This window comes from Antennarius striatus, chromosome 6 (genome assembly GCF_040054535.1).
Source record: "Antennarius striatus isolate MH-2024 chromosome 6, ASM4005453v1, whole genome shotgun sequence".
Classification (NCBI taxonomy): domain Eukaryota; kingdom Metazoa; phylum Chordata; class Actinopteri; order Lophiiformes; family Antennariidae; genus Antennarius; species Antennarius striatus.
In genome coordinates, this window is record NC_090781.1 from 16,430,168 (window position 1) to 16,454,736 (window position 24,569).

The 24,569-nt window shown below is 39.2% G+C and overlaps 2 protein-coding genes across 3 annotated transcripts; both read right to left on the minus strand.

The window, feature by feature from the left end:
* Positions 1-6,373: 6,373 nt before the first annotated feature.
* On the minus strand, positions 6,374-9,625 carry n4bp2l2 (NEDD4 binding protein 2-like 2). 2 transcript variants are annotated; one of them, XM_068317542.1, is made up of 6 exons: positions 9,529-9,625; positions 8,229-9,244; positions 8,016-8,140; positions 7,676-7,764; positions 7,522-7,598; positions 6,374-7,323 (listed from the first exon to the last, which is right to left on the minus strand). In XM_068317542.1, the coding sequence occupies exons 2-6, from the start codon at positions 9,242-9,244 to the stop codon at positions 7,161-7,163; spliced, it is 1,470 nt and encodes a 489-aa protein (XP_068173643.1). In that variant the 5' UTR covers positions 9,529-9,625; the 3' UTR covers positions 6,374-7,160. The 2 variants fall into 2 exon arrangements, with proteins under 2 accessions (XP_068173643.1, XP_068173642.1); XM_068317541.1 differs by having other exon boundaries at positions 7,992-8,140.
* Positions 9,626-10,363: 738 nt separating this feature from the next.
* Positions 10,364-24,344, minus strand: brca2 (BRCA2 DNA repair associated). The gene is made up of 26 exons (XM_068318013.1): positions 24,275-24,344; positions 23,944-24,019; positions 23,556-23,771; positions 23,296-23,359; positions 22,882-22,919; positions 22,756-22,784; positions 22,554-22,665; positions 22,418-22,467; positions 21,788-21,878; positions 20,968-21,627; positions 16,936-20,871; positions 16,454-16,552; positions 16,301-16,370; positions 15,473-16,217; positions 15,207-15,394; positions 14,628-14,798; positions 14,018-14,387; positions 13,778-13,933; positions 13,549-13,693; positions 13,363-13,475; positions 13,082-13,280; positions 12,821-12,981; positions 12,585-12,723; positions 12,249-12,505; positions 10,952-11,077; positions 10,364-10,841 (listed from the first exon to the last, which is right to left on the minus strand). The coding sequence occupies exons 2-26, from the start codon at positions 23,996-23,998 to the stop codon at positions 10,497-10,499; spliced, it is 8,535 nt and encodes a 2,844-aa protein (XP_068174114.1). The 5' UTR covers positions 23,999-24,019; positions 24,275-24,344; the 3' UTR covers positions 10,364-10,496.
* Between the last annotated feature and the right edge of the window lie 225 nt (positions 24,345-24,569).

The following is a 24,569-nucleotide window of genomic DNA, read 5'->3' on the forward strand; positions in this document are numbered from 1 at the left end:
ACTGGCCACCACAAGCTAAGACACCCATAGCACGATGAGCTCCACACCTGTCAAGGTGCGTGGGTGCGTACAGCATCACTTCCGGTAGGATGTTTCAAAATCAATGTCTTATTTAGTGACTTACGTAAAGTGATTTATGGAGGAAAATATTCTAAGAAAGCGTTAATGGCTGACCTAACTACTTTTTTTTTTCTTTTCCGTGTGTAAGTAAAGAAGTACTGTATTAAATAGTGGTATGCTTTCTCTGGCTTTAATTATGGACATTAAGTCTTAGGGACAGGGTTTGTGTTGTGAGTGCAAGTTGTTATCTTGTGGAAGAAAGTTACAAACTTCTTCCAAAAAAGATGTGACATGTTAAATGTCAATGAAACAAAAGGAAAAGATTTGTAAGCTGATCATATAATATACATGCAGTCTATATAATATACACACATTCTGAATCTGACGTCCACCATGGTTCAAGCATGTTTTGCCAAAAGCTTGTTTATCTTTGTGTTATGTCACCTCTTAATTTATCGAAGAGAGTGTTTGGCAAGACAGGACACTAACTGAAGTCTTACAAATGGAATTCTGTCCCATTTTTTCTTTAAATATGACTTAAATTAACAGTCAAAGATATAACTGATTCTTTTTCAACTTGATTTTGATGTGGGACTGGTCTACACTGAAGGCAGATCAGTCTAGTACCTGGACTCTCAATCTGAAGCCAGTTTCTTATAGGGGATATAAATTAACATATTCTTCCAGAAAAAATTAGGAATGTCACTTAAAAATTCATTTAGTTTGACTGACTTTTCTAAGGATGCCTGTTTCATACGTGATCAACTGCTGTCAACCATTTCGCTTGTGGAAAAATCTAATCTGGTGTATTTAATCCATAATTTCTTAAATCTTTCCTTCCTCCATTCCAAATTTTTGAAGACAGTTTGCTGGCATAAAATTCAGAATAAATACAGGTATATATGCTTACAAAAATCCCTTAAGATGTGTTATCTGTATATTGTTTTAATTGAATGAAATGTCAAAGTTTTGGAATTTATCCTTTTACGGAGTGTCCCGACTTAATTACAACTGGGCTTGTATTTTAATTCAGGTAACAATTTAATTTCAACTAAAGCTAAGGACAGCCTTATAACTTCAAAGAAGCATTAGCGTTTCATTGTATGAATTTCTGGGAAGAAAATAAAGGTTCTTTATTTCTGCTATGTATCATTAAAAGTCAGCCGTTGTGTGTGCTCCAGCTCTTGTTTATGGAACAAGTTAATAATTTGTGCACACAAGATAATTACATGTGTGAACAAGATGGCAAATACCACATTGTAACAATTCTGGTTGTTCCAGCCTGCTGGACCTCGGGGGGGTTCTGCATCTACATAAGATGAATCCTTTGATGAGTGTGTAAGTGTAATTGACAAACACTGCTTCACACATAAAGGTATTTGTTGGCTCAGTAAGTAATACTCACTTCATTCAGTTTATGAGGAAGTCAGTATGAATTTCTTTTTATGACATCATGGTACTGTTATGTTTGTCAATGGAAGTCATATTTCAGTAAAAGGTATAACTAGAAACATTTACAAGTGAGGCTCATGTTTATTGAAACATATTTTCATTATAGATGTATGTCATAGTTAAATATAATGATTTCCACTGCATTTGGATTAACATGATCCTAATTTCGCTCTATAGGTAGCAATCTCACAAGAGAAAACGAAGACTTGAAATTGCGTAAGACACTAGTATGCTTTTATTTTGAATAACGTGACTCGCTTTCTGTCCGTACTGCGGGCCTCTTGACTCCATTGGTCGGTCGTTTGGGTTTTAAAAGATGACACGCCGTGTGGCTGAAGTGCGCGGTTGTCATTGGTTTTCAGTTTCACGTGACAATCATTATAAACAATGTCAGACAGCAACCTCCTGTTCCTGTATGGAGTTTCATGGGGAACAAGTATCATGTGTTTCATACCATGACTTATGAAAAAGCGTCATTGCTTACAAAAGTCTAAACAATATACAAGGTTTTCATATGAAGTACACCTAGAAGAATCATTTTCTCTGATGAAAAACTAAATTGACTAAACCAAATGTAAACTAACCAAATTGTTTTTTAGTTTAGTCATTGATTTGATTAAGAAACGGTACAAAGTAACGAATTATTGTTTTGTTTTTTCTTGACTTAAATTACCCGAGTATTCTAAATACATCAATGCACGTTTAAAGGTGTAATGGAGTGAGGTAAAGAAATGTAGCCACAAGAAGACACAAGCCAGTGTCTTATTGTGCCGGTCCCAAGCCCGGATAAATACAAAGGGTTGCGTCAGGAAGGGCATCCAGCGTAAAACCTTTGCCAAATCAAAGATGCGAATCGAACCTATGACTTCCATACCGGATCGGTCGAGGCCCGTGTTAACAACGACTGCCATTGGCGCTGTTGACCTACGGGGCACTGGTGGAAATTGGACTAGTGTTGATTGAAGAAGGAGAGGAGGAAAGTGTGTTCGCACAAAGAGAGAGAAGAGGAACACCAAGAGTATAGGACTGAGAGTATGGACCTTGAATGTTGGAACTATGACAGGAAAAGGTAGAGAGTTGGTTGACATGATGCAGAGGAGGAAGGTAGACATACTGTGTGTCCAGGAGACCAGTTGGAAAGGTAGCAAGGCTAGAAGTTTAGGAGCAAGGTTCAAGTTGTTCCATCATGGTGTAGATGGGAAGAGAAATGGATTAGGAGTTATCTTGAAGGAGGAGTTTGTTAGGAATGTCCTGGAGGTAAAAAGAGTGTCGGATAGAGTGATGAGTCTGACGCTAGAAATAGAAGGTGTGATGTTCAATGTTGTTAGTGGGTGTGCTCCACAGGTAGGATGTGAGCTGGAGGAGAAGGAGAAATTCTGGCTGGACTTTGATGAAGTGATGCAGAGCATACCTAGAAGTGAGAGAGTTGTCATTGGAGCAGACTTCAATGTACATGTTGTTGCAGGAAACAGAGCTGATGAGGAGGTGATGGGCAGGTTTGGTATCCAGGAGAGGAACACAGAAGGACAGATGGTAGTTGACTTTGCAAAAAGGATGGAAATGGCTATAGCGAATACTTTCTTCCAGAAGAGGCAAGAACATAGGGTGACCTAGAGTGGTGGTAGGAGCACACAGGTAGACTACATCTTGTGTAGACGGTGTAATCTGTAGGAGATCAGTGACTGCAAAGTAGTGGTAGGCGAGAGTGTAGCCAAACAGCATAGAATGGTGGTGTGCAGGATGACTCTGGTGGTGAGGAAGATGAAGAGGGCAAAGGCAGAGCAGAAGACAAAATGGTGGAAGCTGAAAAAGGAAGAGTGTTGCACGACTTTTAGGAAGGAGTTAAGACAGGCTCTGGGAGGCCAGGAGGTGCTTCCAGATGACTGGAAAACTACAGCTAATGTGATCAGGGAGACAGGTAAGAGAGTACTTGGTGTGTCATCTAGAAGGAAAGTATAGAAGGAGACTTGGTGGTGGAATGAGGAGGTACAGGAGTGTATACAGAGAAAGAGGTTAGCTAAGAAGAAGTGGGACACTGAGAGGACTGAGGAGAGTAGACAGGAGTACAGGGAGATGCAGTGTAAGGTGAAGGTAGAGGTAGCAAAGGCCAAACAAGGGGCTTATGATGACTTGTATGCTAGGTTGGACAGTAAGGAGGGAGAGACTGATCTATACAGGTTGGCAAGACAGAGAGACAGAGATGGGAAGGACGTGCAGCAGGTTAGGGTGATTAAGGATAGGGATGGAAGTCTATTGACAGGTGCCAGTAGTGTGATGGAAAGATGGAAAGTACTTTGAAGAGTTGATGAACGTGGAAAATGGAGGAGAACAAAGACTAGAAGAGGTGACTGTTGTGGACCAGGAAGTAGCAAAGATTATTCAGGATGAAGTGAAGAGGGCATTGAAGAGGATGAAGAGTGGAAAGGCAGTCGGTCCTGATGATATACCAGTAGAGGTTTGGAAGTGCCTAGGAGAGGTGGCTGTAGAGTTTCTGACTGGGTTGTTGAAAATGATCTTAGATAGTGAGAAGATGCCTGAGGAATGGAGGAGAAGTGTGCTGGTGCCCATTTTTAAGAACAAGCGAGATGTGCAGAGTTGTGGCAACTACAGAGGAATAAAGCTGATGAGCCATACAATGAAGTCATGAGAAAGAGTAGTGGAAGCTAGACTAAGGACAGAAGTGAGCATTTGTGAGCAGCAGTATGGTTTCATGCCAAAAAAGAGTACTACAGATGCAGTATTTGCTTTGAGGATGTTGATAGAGAAGTACAGAGAAGGCCAGACGGAGCTGCATTGTGTTTTTGTAGATCTGGAGAAAGCTTATGACAGGGTGCCCAGAGAGGAACTGTGGTATTGTATGAGGAAGTCTGGAGTGGCAGAAAAGTATGTTAGAGCGGTGCAGGACATGTATGAGGACTGCAAGACAGTAGTGAGGTGTGCTGTAGGTGTGACAGAGGAGCTCAAGATGGAGGTGGGACTGCATCAGGGATCAGCTCTGAGCCCCTTCTCGTTCGCTATGGTGTTGGAACACACACACACACACACACACACACACACACACACACACACACACACACACACACACACACACACACACACACACACACACATTTTGGTGTCTGTGAACATTCATCACTGTGTCTCACAGGAAATCCCAGGTTGCCTTCAGATTCCCTCTGGCGTTCATTAACGTACAGAACACAAATGTGCTGCATTGTTGGCCTTATTACCCTTCAGTGATGTCCTGTGGAGAAGCAGAATTATTTTCCTCTGGCCCTCAGATGGTTTTCAGTCCAACGTCTATGACCATTACAACATAACCTGGTTTGTTTGTAATGCTAGATTTAAGTTATGAACTTATGACTAACTAAAATCTCCATGAGGCCATCATATTGAGACAATATGATGGCCTATCATGTCAACAATTATTTCAGACTGTGTATTTTTGACTATATTTTTCTGTGATAGGGTGAACAATGCAGCACCTTTGTTTTCTGCCCTTTAATGAACACCAAAGGGAATCTAACACAAAGAAAGAATGAAAGAAAGAAAGAAGGAAAGAAGGAAAGAAAATTTATTGACCCGCTGGTCAACAAAAAAAAAAAAAAAATTTCAACCCGCTGATTTAGGAAGACAAAACTATTTTGTAGGGCTGTCAGTTTAACGCATTGATGAGATTAATTAATTATACTGCATATTAACGCAATTAATTGCGAGTGGCAAGTCAATGCGCAAGCATTTTAAATTTGGCCCACTGAGGACCCCTAGGCTGCAGTGATGTCATTTCGTACCTGCGCCACTCGTCAACAGCAGGGAGACTGACAACAGGAATGAACACGACACAGGAAAACAAGGCAGGACCACTTGGACCTTTGGGCGGTAAGTTCATTTTTGAAAGGAACAAGCACACGACTATTGGGACGGCAGTAGCTCGGAGGTAGAGCAATCACCTTGATGACGGATCGCCCAGCCATCGGTGGGTCGAGTCCCGCTCCCACCAGAACATCCATCGGAGCGTGAATAATCTATTCCTCTTGGTGTATTCTATTGATTAGTCATGCACTACAATTTTGCAATGTCCTAGAATTCAAATTCTTTATTTGGGGGGCCTTTAGCAGGTATGAGATTAAAATACGATTAATTAGATAACAAATCCTGTAATTAATGTTTTTAATCGCCTGACAGCACTAATATATACTGTGTGTGTGTGTGTGTATATATATATATATATATATATATATATATATATATATAAAAATAAAATTTCTTTGTTTTTACTGGTGTGTTGAATGATGATATAAGGCGATAAGGCGTAACAAATGGGTTGGATACATTTCCATCATAATTACTGGAACCATGGGAATATTCTATGAAGCTTGATACAGCAGTGAATTTTCTTTGTTCATCCATGCCTGTTTCCATAAATTATTTTCTTGAACAGAACAGTCCATTTGGGTGGTGCATTTCTTCACTGTGGAGAATTAGCTTGGAGAATCAGAAGGAATATATGCATAAAAAAGCAATATCAATGAGAAATACAGGAGATATGCTGCCAGAAAACTGATAATTATGCATTTCTATTAATGTAATTATTTCATTTCTCCCAGAGGCATCAAGAGAGTCATTACAGTATATTTTAAATTCATTTCTCAATGTGTAAAATGTATTGAATTAATATCTTGATACTTTTATCAAGCATCAGCCATGAGTGCCTCATGATCACCCAAAGTTACAGTACTCTATTTGAAGGTGCATTCCACCACTTTTAAAAAAAGTCCACTTAACCGTTGAAGCATAATTTAGGCTAATTTAAAATAATTAGTGACTGAAAACCCTTGAAATACATTTTCACAGGAGGGACAATCAGAGAAAATAAATGCTTAACCAGGGTTCAGACAGCCTATTGTCATGAACTAATGAGAAAAATGAGAAGAATTCAGAATCTATCTGACGTCATTTTTTTCTGCTTGGAAGATTGAGCATGAATGCAATCTATGCAGTGAAGGAAAATAATTTCAGACGAGACAATAAATTAGTTTCTTTTCATTGGAACACAGAAATAATGTGAATTATTTCAACCAATGTAAAAAATGTGGCCGTGAAACATTTTGGGCACTTTGTGGGCGATTGAATCATGATCTTTTGGTTTACTTTTTGGACCAGCAGGAGCAAAATTTGACTTAAAGAAAAAATTTATTGGCAAATCGTAGGACATAAACTTACTAATCTTGACCTTAAGGTTTATGGTTAAGGAACGTCGATGAAGTTGCTCTGCTAACTTCAGGCACCCAGACGTTTAAAAAAACAGAACTGACCATCTATTTAGAAAAGAAAATGATTAGGATAGCTTTTGTGCTTTCCATGTACTTGAATATTGTGTTGCTGATAACTGCTAATACAGATGACTTAATCATCAGTTAAGTCACGAAAAAATGTAAAAACTAAGGCAGATTTATCTTCCTAATAAAGATGAAATAAATGAATAAATTTACTCTTGAAAATTACTTACAGTATATTTCTTCTTTCATTACACAAACTCCCAGTATATAAAATAAAGAACTAGAAATTGTGTAGAAACAGTAACCAACAATATTTACATCATTACAAAGGTGTCCTTATGAAGTTTCTGTGAAGAAAAAATAAGTAAACTAATGGAAATGACTCTTCATCTGCTGTTGCTGCTGTGGTTGGTGCCTCTGGCTCAAATGACAAGGCTCCTGAGAATTCATGACAATGTCTACAGATATGGGAGAAGAGTAACGATCCAACATCTGAGTGATCTTCATATGGGGAACACCGTGCTTGTTCCTCCTGAAAGGAAAATAATGCAGTGATCATTTTCTCTGATCATTTAAATGCTCAACTGTTAACTTATTTTAATAATTTTAATGTAATAAATTAAATTGATAAATTTTCAATCAAGAAAAAAAAGTCACAGGCTGCATTAATGTTCATAAAAACATTTAATAACTTGTTAAAAAAGGATATGTAATAATTAAGAAATCATACTTCTCTAGCTCATAAGGATCAAACTTCCAACTTGTTTCAGGTTCACAGAAGTCCACTTGGTATCCTCTCTCCAAGGCCTGTTATATAAAGTTTGAATTTTCTATTACATCGATGAAGGTATAGCTTAACATCTGTGTCAAATGCATATACCTACCATTATGACATATGGCTTCATTTCCCAAGCTTGGATATTTGTATTATCAATAATAATGGGAGATCGGCCGTCCTCCATTGCAGCTTTTGCTGAAAGTTCAAACACAAAAAAAATGTAAGAAAAATGTTGACTTGGGCTATAAATGCACCGAATTGTTGGCAGAGATGGCTTTGATTTTCATACATTTTTGTGATTCTTAATCATAAAAATGATTCAGTAACACAGACAATACAACTCAGGCAGTACAACACAACATATTTATTTCACAATGAAATAAATATTTTGCCTTGACAAAGAAACAATCATAGGAACTTGCATATGTGAGCATTAGAGGCAATACCCCTTCTCTGGTTCCAGTCATGGGCTGCTTCAAGAAGCTTTACATCATAGCAGTAACCATCTCTGTAGGCAAAGTAGTCATCTGTGCTCAGTATTAGTCCACTGGGACCAGTGGAGAGCAGTTCTCTGGAAGAAACGCAAATCCTCAACAAAAACTGGTTTGGAAATTTGTCTGACTGATAATGTACTAAGTCAAGATTACATAATTATGTACCTGGCAAGTGTGGATTTCCCTGATCCTGGTAATCCCCTCATCAAGATAAGCACAAATGAAGAATCATATGCTTCATTGTTATCATGAGTCGGTCTGTGGTAATCATCCCACTGTTCATAGTTGGAATCATACCTCTGGTGCATGTCATAATTTTTGTTCCACTGTTCTTGTTGTTTCACTTGCTCTACTTGTTCCACTTTTCCATCACTTGGCCATCCAACATCTACATCATCTGAGAATGCATCAGAGCTGCAAGCCCATTGATCCCTATCAAAATAGTATGGAGAATTTTCATAAAAGCCCTGAGAAGGATGCTCGCACACTTCTGGAGGTGGAAAGTGAGAAACAGATGAAAAATGAAACTCCTCTTGGTGCATCAGGTCTGAACTGCTCCAGTTATGGTTTGCATGTGATGGTGGGTTATGTGGATTTGAGAATGCAGCTGAAGGTAGTGGACGATGGAATGGTGGTCTATTGAATGATGGGTTTGGTGGTCTCCTTGGTAATTGTGGCCTTGGTCCTCTGGGGTAGTATGGCTCGTTGTGATACCAGTGTGGCCGGGTTGGCTGTTTCTGACCCCTGGTTTTCTGGTAGCTGTCTGTCTTTGCAGATTTAACAATGTCCTCCGTGCTAACATTAATAACACCTTTGTTGGTAGATATTTTGGGAGGTTTGGGTGGTTGATTAACACCTTTATCTTGTTTCTCTCGATTTTCATTAGCACAATCTGATGGATCGATCTTCTCAAGCTCTTCGTAAAACTCAGACAGTTTGTCTTCAAGGTCAGATTTGACTGTCGTTGCGTTGGGAGGAAATACTGGACCGATGAAGATGGTGCTGGTGAGTCCTACCTCCTTTAACACCCGTTGCCTATCACCGATGTCTAGGCAGCTGGAGTCATTGCTAATACACGTGGAGGATTTGACAACAGAATCATCTGTACGATCTTCTGTTACTTCACGCAAATTCACAGAGGATGTTTCTGTGTCACGAGGGTGTGATTTAGTATCAGACATCTGCATGAAAACAGATTAAACAGTTAATACAGTACAAAAGCATAATATTATAAACAACGACTAGGTGTAAGCTATTTTTAATTAATACAGGGTTTGCCTCAAATATTAAGAGTACGTAAAGCATGAGGTATGTCCTGAGACTAACCGCATTCACAAACTAACAGAGGTAAGGTTGAGGCTAATGGCTTAGCTACATAAAGAATACAGTGACAACAACCTCTATATATAACAACAAATTATTTACTGCCAGCGTAGAGTTGATATCCTCTTTCATTTAATCTCACCGTAAATATTTAGGGGATGGGAAAAACAAAAAGGCATAACAAAAACACCCCGGGACTCAACTCCACAAACACGCAATCTGTATTTACGGAAATGACGTTGTCGTTGAGGTCTTTTTTCTTCTTCTTCTCTTTGTTAATTTCCGGGGACGGCGGTGAGCGCGCCAGCGCCACCACCTGATCGAATACGTGTAGCGCATGTCATGTGTGACTTGTCTTGGGACGTAACTCAAACTGCAACCACTGTGCTGTCAGCCTTCACTCAACGGCATTAACATGTTGCTCTAAAAAAAATCTGTATTTTGGTCTTTTCTTGTATATTCCCCTCATTTTTGTACTTACAGGGTTGGAATAGTTTAAAAAGGAACTAAACATCCATTTTCTGTAACATAATTGGATTAAAGCAGTCACTATTTCCTCTAAAAATATTTTTACACTAAAGATTAACCATAGGTTGGTAAAAATGACCGATTTTTGGCAGGGAATAGTGATGCACAATGAATTTTATAATGGAGATATCTTTTTTGACTAAAAACTACTGGCTTTGTCTCTAAACTCTTTAAGAATGGATATGGTACCATTTTAAAACACATCATTGACATTTAATTTTCCATTTAAAGTTAATCTTCTCATGTAAGATAATTTACAGTAAATTTTAGTACCTGTACATCAGCTCAGAATCAGATTTTACTGAACACTAAATTTACTTATACATTTAGGTACATTTGCTGTACAACTTTGTAAGAGTTCAAATTTAAAACATATTTTTGTTTCACTAAGCAGAGAACAAACCACTGTTAAAATGTAAAAAAGCAAAAAACAAACAGAAGGAACAGATTCAATCACTTTAATGAGTCTAGTGACTTTAAAAACAACCATAGAACACTGTACATGCCACGCCATATGCAGCATTTGGCCTTAACATTCACTAATCGAGTTGTAGAGTGCTTGTCACTTTCAGTGTTGTGTGTCTAAGTAATCAATGCCTGAGTGTCGATTAGAGCCAGTTCTTCATCATTCACCCATTCCTCCTCCAATGGTGTACTGACAGGTTTGCGAGTCGGGGTTTGTGCAGTTTTTAAAGTGCTAGGTGTGCCAGATCTGCGCGGAGGGATGAACGTCTTTTTTACACATGGAGACGCCGCTGAGCTGAGCAGTGGGAGAGGAGGAGGAGACGGGACACAAGACAGATAGTCCAGAGCTCTCCGCCTCTTCAGGACGATCGGGTCTTTCTCTGTAGAACTGTTAGTAGCAGGAGGATTCCTGCCAACAGGTGTGAAGGATTTAAGACTGCGGACTGACTGACGAGATGTCACCTGTATTGAAGAACACATTTTTGATTTCGAAACAATAGGAAGTTATCATCAGATCAAATACTGTATATCAAACATTCTCAGCTACTGCAACTGCATAAATGTATACTCGCCTTTGTGTCTTGCCTTAAAGCAGCCATTTGTGTTTGCAGAGCCGGGGAGGAGATGGTGCTCTGGCCACCAGACTTGATCAAATGTGAAAGTTTTGTCTCAGCAGTTACAAATAAATTCTCTTGACCCTGGAAAGACAAATATATAAATATAGGTAACATGACTTGTTACTTGTTAATAAACATTCCGTGTTTTATTGTATCAAAACCAAGGGCACAAAAAAGGAAAACGTTAGCTCAATGAACTGCCCAGAAGAGATAATTCAACAGTTACAGACTTCAACGCAAACACCAAACAATTGCACTGTCTTGTTTGTCTGCCTGTGTACACAGTTATGCAAGTGTTTGTGGTGGAAAGTTTTTAATACAATAAAATTATACAATAATATAATAAAATAATATCATTTCATAGAACCAAAAATCTGGATTGTTGTGTGTGTCAAATTATTCAGCGCTTGTGAAGGTGGCCCCAGGATGTCTCGAGGTCATGAAGACGCTGCATGAAAATAATTACTGTTAGACCATATTTGGAAATGCTTGCATGACTGTTGGTATCCTTGGAAGAAGTTAGACACTGACAGAAGCAGCTAGCCAGATCATTTCATACACTGTACTTGAAATTAGAATGTATGTTTTTGCACAGGGTCATCCAAAGAATGTCTGCAGCAGATCCTCACAGGGTTCACGTGACTAATTATGTTGTCATCAAATAGTTTTGTGAAACTGTCGACTTGATATTTTTGGTAACGTCAGGAGGTCATGACGTACCAACTGAAAGCCCGTAAAGAACTGGTTGAAAGCAGATGAGCCGAGGTTAATACCTCCCCCTAGTCACGCCTTTAGAGTATAAAAAGATATGTGATCCATTTCCTAGTTGGTACTTGGAAGTTTTTTCCTGTACCCAGAATATTCTGCAACAACACACCGGAGGACTTTTTCATCGTCTCCAGAGCTCTCATCATGCTTAGGTAAGTATTTGTTGAACTTGTCTGTTTGCTGAACCTGTCTGTTTGTCAATATCATCGATGATATTATTGGACTCATACTGAACCTGTGAATGATATTATTGTACTGCTACTCAACCTATACATGATTTGAATTGACAAATAAATATCTTGTGTTTAATACACTGTCTCCTGTCCTTAAGAAAAACGAAACCCCCACCACATGTTATTCAAAGTAGCTTTAAGTGACACTAATGAAGTATAAAATACTTATAACTGTGAACTGATCACAGTTATTACCTTTTCATCAAATTTTAAAAAATATCTGAATTATTCTGGTAAACTCTGAGTTTTACCTGGAAAAGACTTTTGAGTTGGTTGAGGGATTCTTGTAGATGGAGTTCCTTTGGGTTTGAAGAGAAGACAGTCAGATCTCCAGCGTACACAACAGGAGGGGGAGAGGTGGACTGACCTCTCAGCTGCAGGTTGCTGAGAGCTAAGAAGACACCTGGCTTCACAACATCTTCTAAGCCAGACTGAGCCAAGCTGGAGAAACATCGCACTTTAACAAAGTTCAGATTCCCATCTGCCAAATAAAACGCTGGAGAGAAACCTGTGGTGAACACAAACAATCACTTAGTAAAACAACCTATTTCTGGCACAAACATATAAGAAAAAAAAGAAACACCTACCTTGTTGATCTACAACACTGATGATGCATCCTGTGAGATCAACTTCACCACACAGTGGCTGGAATTCTGTGTTTTGAAGATCTTTAAAATGGGTTGAGACCCTGGGTTGAAAACGCCCCGATAACCATTCCTGAGAAGCCTGAATGACAGAGTCATAAGTATGATTCATTATATCCACCTTCCAATTCTCTAACATTTCATATCTACACCAGGTAAAGCCCAAAATGGTTTATCACCTGCAACTCCTGAAACTGTGTTTTCTTTGTCCCAGTTAGCTGAACAGACCCACCATGTTTCTTCACATCGGATGTGGAGAGGTTATAGGCTTTAAATCGATGACCTTCCTTCAGTAAAGACTGAAGATCTGAATGAGGTCGCCAAATATTCAACTGGTAAACTAAAGAGGAAATCAGCAAGTTTTACATTGGTATGTGAATCCAAAGCAGGAGGGGTTTCAAAGCGGAGTATATGAAAAATTAATAAAAATATAGACACACCACTGTTGGGTTGGCCCACGGAATCAGTGATGCTGAGTCTCCAAACAGGTGTAACATCTCGTCTGGGAAAGCTACCTTCACCGTCTTCAACACTTTGTAATGCTCGTCGGTAACGATCCTGTAGCTCAGCCTGCCTCTTCTCCATCAGAGAATGCCTGTAGGTATGTAGACTCTCCATCTGCTGTTCACTTAAATGAGCCTTAGGACATGTGGTAAACTGGGCAATTACAACTCCATTCAAAAACGAAACATGGTCAACCATTTTGGAAGTGAGATTTCACCTCAAGGTAAGCTGGGTCATCCTCCACTGCCTCATGGAGTTCCTCCCCCCCGTGGAGATTTGCAAAATCCTGAGGACTGATTCTTCGTATACTTTGATGAGGTTTGCTCTTACCTGAATACGAGAATGTGTTGAAGGATAATCCATTTCGACTTTCACTGCAAACTCTTCGGTCATGACTTCCTACCTTGCTCCTCTTCAAACTCAGCTTGAACTTTGGCAAACAAGACCTCCAGTGCTCTTTGTTTGTGGCTACTGAACTGTCTTGCTTCCTTCTCTTCTGCACGTACAGAACGGAACACAACGCCTCCATCCAACTTCCTCTCCATCCACTGGAAAATGTAGAAGTTAATCAAATATTGACTACGGCTTCTTATAGAAAAGGTTAACATGTATAAATGTCTGATGATTAGCACCTGTATTGGGTAGCTTCTGAGAATTATAATGTCCACGCATCCTACTGGACCTCCATTGCTGTACAAAGAAGAAACTGGAAGCAGGAATGGCCGTGGATTCCTGTAAAATCCCATTTTACAGTCCCAACATGTGGGTCTGCTGCTGTTGGCACAAATCTGAACACAAATAATCAATGAGAAAACACATTATATGGCAGCCTTTTGAACAGCTAATAAGCCCTGGCTTCCTTGTAACAGCACCTTTAACATGAGCGACTCCGGTGCTTCCAGAGGGGAGCAAGCATCCAGTGGCCCAACCAGCTGAGCTCCGTGGATGATCAACTTTCCACCAACAGCCAGTCGACCTTTGTGAAGCATTGCAGTCAAAGGTTCATCCAGCTGGGCTTTAATGGCGTACCATCCATCTGTCAGCCAAACAATCGCAGATGTACTTTGAACCTCGGCATCAGAACGGGGAGTCTTGATGTCATTGAAACTATGCTTCTTTGGCGAATGACCCCAGGAGACGACCCCGCTAACACAGAGGACCAGGGTTTTGGCTGCTGTGTCGTCCCTTTCCATGATCTTTCTCAGAGCTGGTCTTTGGCTGTGGTCCACTTCTCTATCATATCTATCAAATATTAAATAAGGGTAGACTTAACAGAAAAACTCAAATAATGTAACTCTTGAAATACACAACAAACCTATAGCTTATTCAAACAAGATCAAATAAATGTCCTTCACATAAAGATCTTAAACAGTATAAACATTTTTTGCTTATTTGGACAAAACACTGATATAGTGTAATGACTTCAAGCATGTGATGCAGGTAGATACACAAATTTTGCATCAAGCTGTGAGAATATCTAACCTATACTTCAGCTGTAGGAGAACCTGCTCCGGGTTGAGACACAGGCTACCCATCATTTCTGGAAAGGATTTCTCCATGGAAGCCTGCTTCCACACGATCCATCTGTAGTGATTGTACACCCACTCTTCACTTATCAGTTTAGGATCCACACCTGGGGTGTCACATAATGATCTGTGGGAAGCGTAGACAATATAATGCTCATAATACTCACTACAGCAGAATTTGTACACACATTCTGCCCTGTTTCTCAAACATTAGAATAAAACATGCTTGTGATAACAGAATCTCCTCTATCTCTGATGCATCATCAAATGGATTTTTCTTTTAGTGTTTGTGTCCATGATAATTACCACACACTCACTGCTGATAGACATACGTGTTTTTACACCTTTTTCCCTTCTCAATTCATAATTTCACTTCAGATGAACAAAGTCTATAATTGGACTCAGCATTGTTCTTCCTAATGTAACCAGAAGAGCAAGTAGCATCCTGACTTAACATCCTGCTGCGATACAAATAGGAGTGAGCACTTTGTGTCACATAATTTCTGACTTTAAGTCAATTAAAACATAACAATACCTATAAAACTCTTCTTTTCCTGCGGTCCCATCGTTACTGGGAATCAGCCATCCTCCATCAGCAAGCTGTACACCACCTCCTTCCATAAATGCCTCTGGTTTGAAAAACTGAGGTAGACTAAAGCGAAAAGATTCTGCAGTGTTACCGGTGATGTCATACACATGCTGATGAACTCCGTGGCTATAAAGCTGAAAAAAGAAGAAAATCTATTTATCTCACATGACCTCATTTATTAAAAATCAAATACAATAAATTATGACTCCTACCTGTTTTTGGGTGCTTCTTGAAGGAGGCTGCCCATTTGTTGCAGATTTCAATGATATTCTTGACACTCCAGAAGTTTTTTTGAGAAACAAACTGCCTGGCAAAGGCCGAATAGTCTGGCGCTTCTTTTTCCTGATCCTCATGTCTTGCATATCTCTAGCCAGCTCAATGTTAAAAAGATCTTTATACATGTCTGGAGACCAGAAACCATTATTTTCGTGTTTTGCAGTAGATTTTCCATTTTTCATACTGACTTTATCCAAAAATGTTCCTGAATCTTGGCCTTCAGATACAGTCATCACACCTGATCCCTCAACAGTAGAGTCCTTTGATCCACAGGTAGCGGGAAGGTTTTGATCAACCATCACATTGTTTACTGTGTCAGTCAAAGCCACCACCTGACACTTGTCTTTGCTTTTACTACAACTTGGATCTGCAGGGCTTTGTGCTTTTTGCGTGGATGGCATATGCATGTTGGTACTGACAACAAGCTGGTTAAGTTTTTCTTCCTCATGTTTACAAGAACTCTTTTTGACAACAGTTCTTTGGTTTTTGAATGGAGGAACAAACGCGGGTGTTCTTATGTTGTCTTTGAACACTCTAGTCTTCTGGCTTTCTGACTTTGGATCCTTGAGGAAAGGAGGAACAAATGTGGACATCTTGGAATGTGCTGCTTCGCCATCCCCTGTAGTCGAGCGTTGTGTTACTGTTGTTTGCAATAAGGCTTCCAAAGAGTTTTTTGGACTCCTGTAAGACATAAAGCATGACAAACGAATGGTTAACTGAACTTGCTGCCTGAAAACACAATCAACGATTCACAGACAACTGACCTGTCCAGTCCTGTGATGTTTGGGCAAAGAGAGTCACTGTACTTGAAAACTCTCCGGTCTTTCATTACACCTTCACCAAAACAAAAACAAAAACAGTAAATCAATTTAAACACAAAGAAGGTATTGTTCAGCTAATGCATCCTCGTGACCTACCATTTGGACTGCTGTTCATTGGGCAGAGTGTGGAACCTCTTCTGTCATGAACGGTCTTATCAAATTCTTCCAGCAATCGTCTTTTCAGGGGAGGCTGATCTGGAAATAAGACAAAAAATTAAATTTAACATTCATGTGTAATGGAGTCACAGCTTAAGGGTAGCAATAAACATGTTTTTTTTATTTAATCGTCAAAAAATTATCAACTTTTAATGGAGCAATTTCAAGTTGAATAGTACAATAAAACTAAAATTGTCAAGCCTTTGTCAAAGTTAAAGGACGTATGACTCAGTATTTAAGAAATTTAGATTCCATTAGTTTTAAAAATGCTCAGTACGTACAGTATATCTATGTATAAACACAGACACACATTATACATATATATATATATATATATATATATATACATACACACACACACACACACACAAACCTATCTTTTCTACTAAGACTACATAAATGTAGTAACAACACACACTTACTGCTCATATCAGCATTCGTTGCTAGTCTCTTTCCCTTTCCTTTCCGTTCCTCTGTGGTGCTGTCATCGAAAGCTGGATTATCTTGGAGGGGCATATTTTCTGCAGCCATTGAGTGTTTTTGGTCATTTTCATCCTCCAGCAAAGCTTTAGTGCAGTCCAGAGCTTCCTGGGCAAGAAACCTTTGCTGGGTTTCACTGCAGCCACGAAGGTTAAGTGACTGAAAGCATAGAAACGACTCTTCTGTCCTGTTGTCCTTAGAGGCCATACTGCTCACCTCATTTATTTTGAAGTCCAACACCCCTAACTTCTTGTCTCCAGGGCTGTTGCCAATCTCACACGTTACCGATGGGTTATTTTTTCTCTCTGTATACTTAATAGCTTCAGTTGGTGTATTGTCTTTGATAAGAACACAACCATGTGTGCTTGAATTTTGAGTTTCCTTGTCATTGTCAGGGCCTTGTAAAGACAAAAAAGATTCCACTTCCTGAGGAGCACTTTCTTCATTAGTAACGCCTTTGTCACTCAATGTAGTGAGCTTTGCACGTGAAATTCTTTTCATGTCATTCACTTTTGATGAATGTGATTTAAGGGTGTCAAGATGAGTTGTGAAACCATCTTTGTGTTCACTGTTCAGTGTGTGCAGATCAATGTCTGCACTGGAACTGATGTCACTGAATAGAGCTTTTGCTTTTTGCAGAGCCTCAGATGAAAATTCCACTGGTTTACCACTGGCTGCAAGAAATCCATGACTCCTTTGTGGTAAACTAGGAACCGGTATCTTGACAGGCGCTTCCTTTGCACTGACTTTAACCTCAGCTCCCTCACATTCACTTAACAGAGTTTTTACTTTCTTTAACGCTGCAGATGAAATAGTAACACCTTTGCCACTGGCAGTCTGAAATCCACCTGTCTGTGGTGTTGAAGCATCTACCTTTATTTTCAGCTGTTGGTTTGTGTCTTTCTCATTTAATAGAGACTTTGCTTTTACAATAGCATCATTAGACACAAATACTTCTTTCCCACTGGCTGTACAGAATCCTTTACGGTCATAAATGGAGGGGCAATCAACATTTTTTGAAAGATGTTTGTCATTCACCAGTGCCAAACTTTCCCTCTGATTTACTGATATGCCATTGTTGTTGTCCATCATGTCAGAGTCCTTGAAGAAAGAATCTGCTTCTTGCAATGCTTGTGTAGAAAAAGAACCATCATTACATTCTTTTAAAAGGTCTTTTGCTTTTGAAAGATTATTCCTTGAGACAAGGACTTTTGTTCCCTGTCCAGTTGAGAAACCAGAAAATATTCTTTCCCCATTTTCAGCATGTTCTTCTTTCTTGTCCCTGTATCTTGTGTAAGAAAAATCCGCAATCTCTTCACTGAAACTGCTGTCACAGAAGAAAGCTTTTTTATCCTGGAGGAAAACAGAGGAAAATGGTTGCTCTTCACAGCCTGCAAGAACTCCTTGATTCCAAGGTGGCAAAGCAGGAAGTGGCATTTTGGAAACTGGTGGCTTTAAACAGATTTTATCTTCATCTTCATTCAAGTCACTCAACAAAGATTTTGCTTTCTTGAGAGCTGCAGATGAAATGGCAACTCCTTTGCCACTGGCTGTTTGAAAGCCACTGTTTTTGGGTGATGAGGCCTGGATCTGATTGGCGAGATGAACTGTTCTTATAAGACCTCCTTGTTGTTCAATTTGATCATTTGTGTTCTCAAGTGTATGGATGTCCTTCAAAAGAACATCTGTTTTTTCACTTGCATCAGCAGAAATGAATGCTTTCTCCCCACTGTTTTTACAGGATTTGGAACTGCTCAATTCATTGAAAGCAGTGGAATCTATATCCATCAATAATGTGGATGAGACGGATGAAAAAGACTTTGAAGTCAAACACAGATTTCTATTGTCATCTGCATGGGACACTGCTGCCCTGGGATTCACGGTATCAAACTCAGAGGCTGCTCCTTCACAAACGTCAACATTCATCATTTCCTCTCCAGTTTCTGATTTTTGAAGGATTTTGTTATGGCTGACAGCTTCAGACAGAGGATTTAAAGAATTTTTGTCTCTGATAGACATAACAGCATCGTTACCCATAGGCTCACAGTCTTTGAAGAAAGCATCAACCTCTTGCTTGGCTTTTGCTGAAATGGAAATTTTTCTTTCACTAGCCATCAGCAAACCACGGCGACAAATTGTTGTGTTGCCTTTGCAGTCGTTAAAACTTTTAGGGTCTTCATCTCGAATGTCTCTGACCCGTGCATCTGAGCAGATTAATTTTCCTGCATCCTCTTTGTGCCACCAAAAGCTACCTGTGTCATTATCCACAGAGCACAATTTCTGTTTTTTAGCATCAGTTTCACTATGTTGTTTGCCTGGGGATTGTTTGCTTGTCAACAGATCCTCACCTAAATCTGCAAACAAAGCTCTTGCTTTGCTTAAACACTTTCTGGAAACTGTCAAAACATTTCCTGTTGCAGTTTTGAATCCTACCCCAAGCATCAAAGGACTTTTGCTCTCAGGATTGCTTGATTCGATGTGAACAGCTCCGTCAACTATTTCATTTTGAACGAACAAAATACTGCTACTGCCTTCAAAAATACACAAATCTTCTGCTTTCGTAGCACTCGGCAATGACAATTCTGATGATTTACTTGTAGCATTAGATGTTTCAATATCTGTCATTTTGCTGTGCATCACTACTGCTGGCAAGTGCTTTTCGGAATCTGAATTGAAACTGTCATCAAAATCTATACCCATAAGAAGATCAGGGTCGAGTTCTGCATCAACCTTTTGGGGAAAGGTGGAATTATCCGGACAGTGCTGTTTTTCCTTCACAGTTTTGTGCTGTGTGAATTCAAACTGGCTATCAGCTTCTTCCAATATTGTGCACAGCTCAGTGACATCGACTTTTTGTGAAGATGTTAACTGGTAGCAGTTTCCCACAGCTCTGTTACTTGCAGAAACTGGCTGGATTGAGTTGAGTTGTACCGATTCATGCCTTATGCAGAGTCCATTTTTTGTGCCATGTGAAGAAACAACATGGGGGTCAGTACAGTCAGTCGTTTCCTCTTTGGCATCTTCAAAGAGAAACTTTGCTCTTTCCAGGTTGGCTGAGGTAATATGTATACCCTTATTTGATGCGGTTTGGAAACCTGACACCTGGACAGATGGAGAGGCCTCTGTTACTTTTTCTTGGTGCCTGGATTGAACATGACTATCATGTGGGATGTTATATATGGCATCAGTTACTTTTGCCCTGCTAGGGAGTTGTATTGATGGGCTCTCCCTATAGAAGCCACCGTTTCTTTTGGGGCCCAGTGGCTGGTTTTCTCTGATTGCACTGGGTGGCTTCACATCACTATCAGCTTTTGGTGAAATATCATTCAAATGTTCGATTCCATTTTTTGTATTTGTCGAGGTCATGGGAGTAGTCCTATGGATTTCAGATTTAGAACTTGTCCAGTGTTGACTCTTGCCTTCATAATCTGAGATGGGATGATCATGGAATGAAACAGTCATGTGTGTGGTATCTGAAACGGCAGATTGGAATCCACTGTCACTCATTGTACTCTCATCGAAGAGGTTGTTTTGATCGGTAGTAGAAGCAGATCTTTTGCTGCTGGCAGCTTCTAAATTGTAGCGTATGGTTTCTTGTCTTGCTTTTTGATTTGCTCGTTTCATGGCTGAGAGACAAGCTGATGGAGAGAAGCCATTTCGGAGAGTTTCCTTTGGAACTTTCTCAGGGGCTGGCATTTGACTGAAGTCTTGTGCGAAATCTCTGGAAAGTTGTGACATGTCCAAATTCAGGACTTTTGCTTGTACAGGAGGAACACATTCTTCAGTTTGATTTCTGTTTTGTTTCATCTCTTTGTTCTGGATGGTACACTCTGTTTCAGCTGGTGCTTTTACCAACTGATCCTCATTTAGCACTTGTACTGAAATAAATCAAAATGAAGAAAATAATTAATTCAATGATTGCTTTTATATGGTATATATGTGTTTTAACTGTACTTCCATGACAAAAGTGTTACCAAAATCTGGGATCCCTGAAGTTGACTCCATCTTGTTAGACCCAATACCTACGCCAGTTGGCCGCTTGGATGTCTCAACTTTGTAAACAAATTGTCTCCTTTTCTTAGTAATTCCAGAGTGTGTTGGTGTCATAGTTGGCCTGACTTTCTGTACAGATCCAAAGTCATTGTGCAGTTGTGCGGTTAAATTATTCTTTACTGCTTGTGTAGTAACACTATTATCATGACAAAAAGTATCTGCTGTGCAAAGGGGAATTTCAGATAAACTCAATGGAGACCACTGGGTAGTTCCAATATCTACTGTTTTCACAGGTGGGGGTGAGGAAAGTGTGTCAGGTTCCTCATCATCTGTTTTTTGCTCACTAGATGAGTCCCTGTTTGTTGCTGTAATGTTCAAAGAGCTGCAGCTACGCTCTCTTGTCGCAATTGCACATTTTCTTTTAAATCTATCCCTTTTAACTTTTCTTAGTGCTGAACTACTGTTGGCAAAAAATATAGACAGAACATCTTCAGCTCCATCAAGAAGACTTGCAACAGTGCTGCAAATGTCTCCATCTTCAGAAGCATCTGGCTTCTGTTTCAAAACGCTGTCAGTGTGATTCAAAGCGCTTGAAGGGGAGTTGACAGACTCCAGATTCTGACCGACCACAGGAGAAACACCTGTTGATTACATACCAGAAATCAGTATTTCAATCTGCATTATCCCTCTGAACATCTTTACAAAATACATATATCTGTTATAATGTATAGGCATGCAATTCATTGATAGATCTGCTGCACCATTGTGGATGTCAGCAAATTATTAAAGGAAAATCAGTACCTTCCTGAGTGGTAGGTCTGTCATTGTTTTCAGATGACACCTCTCCAACTTTGGATGCCTTAGAAAGAGTAGGAAAGAGCTGCTGTACAACCTGAGAAACACACAACAGGAATTCTGTCTTGTTTACTGAAATGACATGATTCTATGACTGTTATAAAACATGGTAACGGGAAACAAGATCTAGATACACAATTTTTAGAAAAGGCTGAGGGGCAATTCTTGATTTGCAGTTTCTGCTAATGTCTGTTGCTAATTATATTAAAATTGCAAATAGTATTTGCACCTTTTTCTACATAATTACTAGGATTCACTGCTTAAACTTTTCAGAAGTGCTAACTAACAGAACTCAGCAGATATTTTATATTTAAAACCAGATGATGCTTCATGTGCTTACAGTTACTGACACATTTAAAGTATCTTTGTACATGGTCAGTGAAATTTGTCATATTCATTTATTTAACAATACATCAGATCAAATTTACAATAAGAAAAATTTGACAAACTTTTTTGAATTGACTAACTGACTGCCTAAAAGTGCAAATATCTCATATTTTGAGTTGTATTACTTCAAAACAGGAACTAAGAAGACTATTTTCAACTTAGGCCACCTCACAAAGTACTCACAACAACCTTTTTGTCAGCAGACAGACTCACTGGACTGGGACTTTCATCAGGTTTGGCTACAGATTTGTAGACACATTAAAAGAAATTAGGTCACACTTATGAAATAGATGTTTAGAAAGAGCAAACTGTGTAATGTACTCACTTAAAAGAAGGGTGGATGCTATTGGTGGTGGGGTATTCAGAGAACTGGTCCATGATATATCCCGGAGATCCTGTGCACCGAGACTTTCAGATATATGCTTGGAATGGCTGGTCTGTTCAATAAAAATTAGTAGTCCACATTAAATAGTGAAATTTGGAAAAATAAAAATGAGTATGTCAATATTCTTACCAAATATACTTACTGGGGATTTTTGTAGGGTATGAAGTAGATCTGTACAGAGGGAAATATTCATAAAAATGAACACAAGAACATTAAAATCTTTATACAAATGCAATTTATACACGGAATACACAAATTTCCTCCTCACCAAAACTGTCCTGACTCTGTATACCACCATATTGCATCCTAAAAGGAATAAAACAGACACAAATGGTCAGAAATAATGAACACAACTATTGAGTATCTTCCCAATTTTCTATAAACATTGGATAACTATGCAAAATTAGATTTTATTCGTGAAGTTATAATCTAGATTGTGAAAGTATAATTCTTTGCAGTCTCAAAATTATATCTATCCTGCACTCAATTTCAAAGCTATTTCAAATGCCTGTAGCGCTCCAATAATGGGAATGATATTGTCTGAAACAATCCCATAGAATGACAAATCCCTTAAAAAAAACAACTCAATACGTATTCCTAGTGATGGCAATGAATTGAGAAATTAGCTAAATTATTATCGAAAAAAAAAAGGACAGCAAAGTCTCACAGATGATGCACTCACCCTTCATTAGATATCTGAAGGTAATACTGACTTTGTGTAGCCTTCCATGACAGTGTTTCTTTTTCTAGGATGGACAAAAAGACCAATGTTAAAGTGTTACATAAAGCAAAACGAAACCTTTTGTTATGTAATTCATAACAACAAATTAAAAAGGCTACACACAAACATCTATACACTTGTTAGCCATGTCATGTGCTATAACTCTCTAATTGACATTAGTACATGAACCTATCAGTAGTCAAAAATTTACCAAACATTACCGTGTGATTGTGCAGTGATTGGGGACACAACTTCAATGTGCCTGAAAACTTTGGGGGTAGAAAACAGCTGGCTGTCTACTGCAGTCTTGTTTAAAGGTGTTTTAAAATCTCCCTCTTGGTTAGCACACAGATCGTCTTGATCAGAAACATTGGCCTCACTTGAGAACGTCTCAGTGGTCAGTGCATCGAACCAGTCGGGGTCTAGTGGTCCCAGCTCTGAATTGGAACAAAATTTGATCAGGGTTCAGAATTGAGCACACAACCTCCAAAATGCAGAGTGCTTTGCTTTTATGTGATAGGACACATTTATCTTTTGCGATTATAAAGCTGAGGAGTTGCACCCATGGCAAATCTTTTAATGTTCAACTAAGTCCGATCGTTATCTTACCTTTCCAGATCTCATCTTTGTAGGTGTCGTACATGGTTTTGGAGGGTAAATCCATTCCAGATGACTTGTGCAGTGCCTAAATGTTTTAAGCGGCATTCCCAAGAATGCAAAGTCTCAATCAAAAAAAGTTTTTATAATATACATTACACCAGGGGAACCGACACATTTCAGACCACTGACCACACGTCATTTAGCTAGTATAGTGCTAACGCAGGCTAGCTTTCACTAGCCTATAAAAATACAATAAACGTGTTTTTTAAACGACGGCAGCGTCTGAAAACCAGTCTTGTTCAACGTTAAAGGTTGTTGCCAGTGTTCAAAATGTACTTACATCCAGGTTACGATGTACACTGCGTGTTGAGTTTCTAATTCAATAAAAAACAAAACAGACACTAAAGGTACATTTAGCTTTCCATGGTAGCAGACAATAGTGCTAACACGCATGTCGCGACAACTCTAACTCTTAATGACCAAACTACAGAAACAAATGGTAAAACAGGATATCTGCGAGTCCACCTCCTAGCTAGGTACAGGATTCCTAACACAAACCTCGCGCGTCGAGTATCGGAAGTCGTTCTAACTTCAAAATAAGAGTCTTGTTTACATGAATGGACGGATGTGAAAAC